This window comes from Opisthorchis viverrini (assembly GCF_000715545.1).
Source record: "Opisthorchis viverrini unplaced genomic scaffold opera_v5_252, whole genome shotgun sequence".
In the NCBI taxonomy this organism is placed as follows: Eukaryota; Metazoa; Platyhelminthes; class Trematoda; order Opisthorchiida; family Opisthorchiidae; genus Opisthorchis; species Opisthorchis viverrini.
The window spans coordinates 1-7,298 of NW_008751910.1; the positions used below are offsets into that span (position 1 = coordinate 1).

Consider the following 7,298-nt stretch of genomic DNA (forward strand, 5'->3'; position numbering starts at 1 on the left):
GCTCGAAAAAGTAGGCGAACGGTTGTCGAGTGTGGTAGGCGGGGTCCGCCACGCCTACTTTCCTGGGCTCACGGTATCTCAGTTACAGAGATTCTCTTTTGATGGACCTGTGATACGAACACTAAGGTAGGTGAAACTTCTAACAACTCTCAAGGGCTACCCAACGGGGTTTATCTCATCCCTCTTTACTGGGCAGTTGGATCTCACTTAGACATTATGTTTTGTCCGGTGGAGGGGGTTCCCTGCACGCTTAGTGATTCTGTTGAGACCACCCGGTTTACGACGCCGACGTGTTTTCCACTTAGGGTGTTACTCGCCTGTGGTACTTGGATGCGTTCCGTGACGCTGTTGTGATGAGCTTCCTTCCAAGCGGTACTAAAGAAACACTGACGACGACCTTGTTCAGAATAAGCGCATATAGTGGTGCCACTGGTAGCTCTTCAAATCCCCTCAGAGGCCGCACAGTGTGAGGCGGCGTAGATTTCTCCTGAGCCATATGACCACCGTAGATGAGGTTTCGCGTTAGCTCTATGATCAAATGTCAGTGAATCATACAAATGAGCAGTTCGTGAGTACAACCCATTCCATGAGCGGCGAACTACGAATGGGATTTGCGTTCTTCAATTCTTGGCACCCCGTTCGTAGACAAACGCGTCGCAAATGTAACACAGCACAAGCTTTTCATGACCGAAAGATACTGGTAGTTCAGGTTGTAGCGTTAGTCATTGGTCTGTTCGCTGAGCTGGACAACTCTGTTGGGGATGTTTCGTTACCAGGAGAGGTTGCGTCATCGGCCCGCTAAGTCCACTGAAACCAAAAACGAAATTCTGTTTGTCTCTTAATCGGGAATGGAAAAGACAGGATCAACCCCTCGGGAGAGCATTGAAGGGTCAACAGGCCGTCTAGACGGGAATTCTTCATTGCTTGGCAGAATCACATGTTGGTATTCGTTAGGAGCCTTAACATAAAAGTAGTCACTGATTAGCGTCCCAAGGTGCTAACAAGTCTCCGGTGAATAGTTCTCAAACTAAATGGTAGGGTGGAGGGCGCACGATGTGATCCGCTTGAAAGTTCAACTCAAGGCCTGTGGTTAGCTTTGGTGAACAGTTTATGTAAACCACAAGATTGGTAGCCTCCCTGTTGTCAACATGAAAACGGGAAGGGCCTATGGGACTAGAATCCCCGGCCCCTGTCTTACTGGGTGTGTTGTACCAACTAAGCTATAGTGGACGCCGTCCACCGCATCCGTACACATGAACTACACTTGGGTTCTCCACAACCCTGCCAGTGTTGTTAGCTGTGTTGTTGACTGCCACAATATCTCAGGCGCTGAAAACACCCGCATAACGGGAAAGAGATATTGGACTGATAGGAAGACAAGGGGTGTGGCTAATTTTTAATTTGGACTCCGAATGCGAACGAGAAGACAGATTCCCTTGGAGAGATGGATGCTTCGCTTATGATACGCATGCTACTGATCGTGTCAAATGATAGTGGAAAAAATCAATTCAACGTGAGTTGACTTGAATTCTTCGGAGCTTCGAAGCTATATTAGAGGTTGCAGAACACTGCAGTCCTACCGAGTGGGGGAAAACTCTTTCTCCTTGTGGAGTGAAATCCCAATTTCCAACTGAGTTTTTTCGCGGATGCCAGCAAAAAGTTTTCGCTTTTCCCTTGGGTCCTGAATTGCTGCTCTCAAATGTCTAACTACTTGAGCATTTCGTCCGGGAAGCAGTGCCTCGGTCTCTCGTCCTGAACGTGATAACCACCCCCCTTGTTATCTGGCAACTCGGTACGCTTGTGACAAATTCAGCATGACCAGTTCTTTTAAGACGCTTCTAAAAATTCACCAGAGGACGCTAAATGCAGTGTTCGTTTGCTGAGAAAACCACGCGTCTATGTGGATGAGGGGACAGTCATGCACATGAACTCAAAATGGAGAGGCTATGTTGCACTACCGTTTGCTGATTCGCCAATCTGTGGTATCTGCAACTGACCCGCTCCAGTGCCGAAAAAAAAACAACAAGCAAGTGAGTGCGTGCGTGCGAGAACAAGTTACAACGGCCCACGCTATTTAAAGGGGACTTTCTGACATTGATCCAGGCTGTTTGTTAGTCGTTATTTAACACCTATCAACATCGATCGTGCCTCTATGAAATGCCCGAACTCTGATCACATTCGGTCGTGCTTCTGTGGCGTGCATGAACACTCATTGGCTTTTACTGAATTGATTGGAAAGCTCACTGGCCTAGATGCTTGCCGGCTTTCCGATTGAGATTTTGGTGGAGTTTTAGGGTCTCTGTAGGTTCCGGGAGGTCTGAGGTTACTTTCAGGAATCTGACCTTCCTGATACCATTCTATGTTAATCATGTAAGAAAATAAAATGTTCAGAGGGTTCACTCAAATAAAAATATTAATTCAGAGGTAATACCCTCGAGCAGCACAGCTGTCATGCTACCTGAAAGAAACGTAAGTGCTGTGACACTGCCAGTTTACCCAGGCATAGGCAGCAGCGGACGAAATGGCAACCTCTACTGTGTCATTGTGTAAACAAAGTTATATAGCAGCGACATCAAAGTGTACAACACCGTTCCCTGTTTTCATTCAGGAAAGGAAGAACCCTCCGAAAAACCTTTTGCCTTCCCTCAAAGAAAAAGTGGTATAACGTCTGTGCAGAATCAGTTTTTAAACCAGTGTGACTTCGTCCCTGCCTTCCTAGGGGTAGGCCGAAGGCTTCACAGGAACAATTCCTTTTCCCGGATAAAAGTTGACGAGTATTCCCGTCTTGTCCCCACTAATGACTACAGTACGGTAGCCAAAAATTAAGGCTGTTTTCATCATTGCTGTGCATAACTTCCTTGTTGAATTATGGGCAGCATCCCTCGCCGAGAGGAAGTTAAGCCCGTTTATGTATTTGCTTATTTTCCACACCTACCGATTCAGTGCACCTAAATTGATCTTGCGTTTTAGTTCTGACTCACTTTGTCTCCTACTCGAATAGTTACGCCAAATAAGCAAAAACGCCGTAAAATTGTAAATGTGTGCTTGTTTCTTATATGTTGAAATGTTACTATAACTGACTAAGGCACGTTTAAAGTGAATGCATGACAATCAGTGATAAGCAAGGGAAGTCCACATGTGAGACTAAAATTGATGGATGGTTGATTGTCAGTGCTCAGCTGGCGAAACCTCAAGTTTCATTGACGCCTTCGTAATATTTTCCAGCCATGACAATTTTGAAAGCCACCAGGCCATCGATTACATACAACGCAAGTGCCAGGAACATGAAAACCTGAAAATCAGAAAGGTAGGAATATCCTGTTGTATATGCATACAAAAAAAACTTCTCTATGACAAACCTTGATGATCAGCAGCTTTTGACCTCATTTAATGGTGGTAATGGCTAGCGATATGGTCGAAACACAGTGGCTGTCAGTTGTCTTTTTACTTTGGACAGGCGAGCAACCATTGAGCGACAAATTAAGTCTCATAATAATATAAAATATTGATGGTTTTCCTGAAACGCCCTATCGGTGCCTAGCAGCCATGTCACTCGAAGGAAGTACGAGGATTGAGATACTACCAGGTTGCTCAAGCCTAGGTAGGCGCAGTCGAGGTGCACAGATTGGGTCCAAGCCATGGACCTTGCTGCCAGTAACTTCGCTCATTAACCACTGAGCTATCTCATCTCATGTAAATAAGCCATATCCGTAAAATACAATGAGCTGGCACGAATGGAAAACATCTCACAAAATACATTTGAGAAGTCGCCTCGTGATTAGCCTAACAGCAAAATATCACAGAGTGTATCGCGTAAGTAAGTGATCAGCGTGCTGGTTAAGTGTAAACAAATCACTCTACCAGTCAGTCTGTCGAGGATAAGTGATAGTGTTCAGACTTTATTTGAAATGATGTGGATTTAAATCTTCATAAATATTCTTGACAAAACGACTGCTGATAGCTCCAAAAGTGGTGCTTGATAAATCACTTTGTCATCTTGCCAAGCTTTTACCAACATTCCGGACGTAATTAACATGGACGTGCTTAAACTACAGCTGCCGATGTCACGCTAGAGTGGATCCGCAGCTTTTCTGTGTATTGCTGATTCACTGTTAGGTTTGATGAACCCTCCTTCAACTAACACAACAAGCAGCGTATCCCTAACTGTTCCAGATCCTTCAAACCAGTCTTTAGAGTGTGTTCACTATTAAACATCGTATACATACTATTAAATTCAAGTTGCGCCCAAATTTTCTTTTCGTTGCTTGAAGACCAACCACTATTTCAATCGGCCCTTAATCGGTCATCCGAGTAATCGAAAAAGTGGGGAATGCCAAATAACTAAAGAAAGTTATCGGCCCTGCCTGCTAGCCATCAGAAATCTACCACATCGGTCATCCTTTGCCGAAGTGTTTCCTGCTGAAAAAAGTTTTGTCACTATTTTCTTCGACCTGAAGTGGCCGAGACATTTTAAGGTAAGTAGGCGCAGCACCCATAGTAACGTCAACGATGAGATCCTCCTCTTGATTGACTCTTGTTCTCTGTCAACTATGGCTTTTGCACACGCCAAACAAATTCTTGTGTATGGTCCTACCACATCCCTCTCTGTAAGAACGCAAGACAAATAACTAGAAATTTTTCCAAGCATTTCTCATCCCACAGTTTTGCTGAAGTCTCTGGAGTGCGGACGTGACCAAGATATCTAATCTAGATCAATATGATTCTGACAGGCACGTTAATGGAAAACTGGAATGCATCTGCCAGTTGGACAAAGCATCAGTATTTCGGCATACGACTCGAAGTTGTTCTGTTCAAGACGATAACCACTGCATTCCCCTGCTACATTATCTACTTGAAGAGTAAATAAACTTCCGGGATTTATTATTGGATTTTCCAGAGAGATATATCAATAATTGTTTTCTTAGACGCATGAAGATGTTTTCAAGACCAGGCAGAAAGGATCTACTCGGACGGCTCTTTGAAGTTTGATTCTGCTCCACAAATAACAAGATGAAAAAACAGCCCTTTTCTTCTGACCGATTGATTAACTCCACGTCTTTCTGGGAAAAAAATAATTGCTGGATACTTTGAGGCTGTTTTTCAGACCTGTTTTCTTGTTGAATATGTATGCGAGTGAAGTGAGCGCGCTTACTAGCAACATTTCCCGATCTGGCTGATTTGTGCGCAGAAATTACATTCCCAAGCGTTCTTTAGTCTTCCAAGAGGACACTCTCAAACTGAAACCAACCGTTAATGAGGCCGAGGGCCAACATATCCATCCTAGGCAGGATTAGTGTTGAGGTTCCCTATAAGGAATATTGAGTGACGCGTATCCCAAATATAGAAGGGTGGAATTGGGTTCGAAATCACACGGTACTATTTACACAGTGGTGAGCAATGTTGTCCACGTTCATACAGTCAACTATTGCACAAGTATGTCACTAACCGGCACAGTACAGTATCAACGTCCTCACACTAAACAAAGGCAAGCGGAATGTTGGTTCAGTAATTTGGGTTGCGGTCGTCCTTTCTGACGAGTCTCGTGATTCTCATTTGCTGCGCAATCACACGGATCTCATGAGAAAACATGTCAAGGTGGACTCACCAAACGATGCATGAATGTGCATTGATAAAATTAATCGGCTGCGTAAATTTGTACACAGACACGCGCTAATAAACAAGTGTCGGACGGGATGGTTTTTGCGGTGAGGTGAGTAAAGATTAGCGATACGAGTGGAGATTGAAATTCCATGGGCGAAGTAAGCAGTTAAATGGGGGAATAGTCATAAGATCAAATTTTATTCAATAATTAGACTATGATCCATTAAGCAGAAACACTCTTCTTGCCACGGAACGCAGTTTGGAGCCCCAGAATGCAGCCGAGTGCCAAGACCTACAGACCGCTGCCCATCAGCACACGTAGTTGATCCTTATGGGCTGTTCGACTTCATTTTCGCATTAGACGGAGGATTCACTACTGAGACTAATGGTTGCATTTGCACAATACGAAGCACCACCTACATCTAGAGCACTAATGATGAATGTGATAAAGTGGAGGAAATTCAGCAAAATGACACCCGGTTAAATCCGGAGCCACTAGAATCGTCGTAAATCAGCAAATATTTCGGCTTAGACATGTATTTCCTAGAGTACAGAAGAACACCTATGGACCTGACTGCTTATATTCAACGCCATTTGCAGTCGAAAAGTACTCTCCTCATACTCATTACTCATTATACTCACTAGTTTAGGCTAAAGAAACACGGAATTCGGAAAAGTCAGTCAGTCACTGCACCGATCGATAGCGTTGAGACGATCACGGTTGGAAAATTCAGAAAGGCAATACGCCGACATACATTGTACCACTCTCATGCGCAACGTACAATAAGAAGCCTGAAGTGTTGGCTGTTTTAAGAGGCATCCGGCTGAACTTCCGTTTATTTACCGATAAAACAAACTTACTGTCTGGGCAATTAAAACAGAATTCGTATGAGAATGTGCCGCTGAAAGAACCCCGCTTGAGAATATGAGGATGCAAACGATGAAGTCGGTGATAAATTCCTGAAACATGAAAGTACTTTCAAAAGGGATGCTTACTATAAGTGTCCAGGGGACGAGCAGGAATCGGTGAAGAAGGAATAGGTGGAATATCATAAACAAGAAGGACGTCATAAAAGTAACAATAGTGACTATAACTAGCCATGGTCCTCCTTTCGCTATGAGGCTATGAGCGGCGCAACTCATTGAAAATGCGATCAGCATGAATATCATTTCAGCTATTCTGATCACTGCTGGGAAAGTCTTGAAATACCCCTCGTAGTACTTCCACTTCTTTCTCAAAATCTTGGCGTCAGGTAGACCTTCAACATTCATCTCACCCCGTTTCGAGGCGTTGTACGAATTGATCATCGGTGACGGAGGAAAACTTCAAATCACGCACTACGGTACATGAACTCCAAAGATGGAAAGTCGAATGGTAAAACAAATTCCGGATCTAGTAGATGCGTACACCAGTAATGAACAGCGGGTCACTATTATTCGAAACTGCTCACATTACCCAGGCCGGTGGCTTTATGAGAAAACCAGCTGACCTCGTCCATTGACTTCAGTTCCCACAGCTGATGGATGCAAACGGTGCTCAGTATTCGCACAATGGAATTGAATTTTCGAAAGCAACACACCTACGTCTGGGATTGGATTGGGTAATTACCGTACCACTGGTCCATTTTCGATGAAATGTTTCGTGACGGATGTATGACCACTTTGGTCAGAGGAAAACGTTGAATAAGCAGGTGGCT

At 44.2% G+C, this 7,298-nt stretch overlaps 1 protein-coding gene across 1 annotated transcript; it reads right to left on the reverse strand.

Moving 5' to 3' along the window:
- Positions 1 to 3,036: 3,036 nt before the first annotated feature.
- Positions 3,037 to 7,089, reverse strand: T265_09060 (hypothetical protein; the record flags this gene model as incomplete). Its single annotated transcript, XM_009175039.1, has 2 exons — positions 3,037 to 3,292; positions 6,463 to 7,089. 2 exons carry the CDS (start codon positions 6,907 to 6,909, stop codon positions 3,191 to 3,193), a joined length of 549 nt encoding a protein of 182 aa, XP_009173303.1.
- Positions 7,090 to 7,298: the final 209 nt, after the last annotated feature.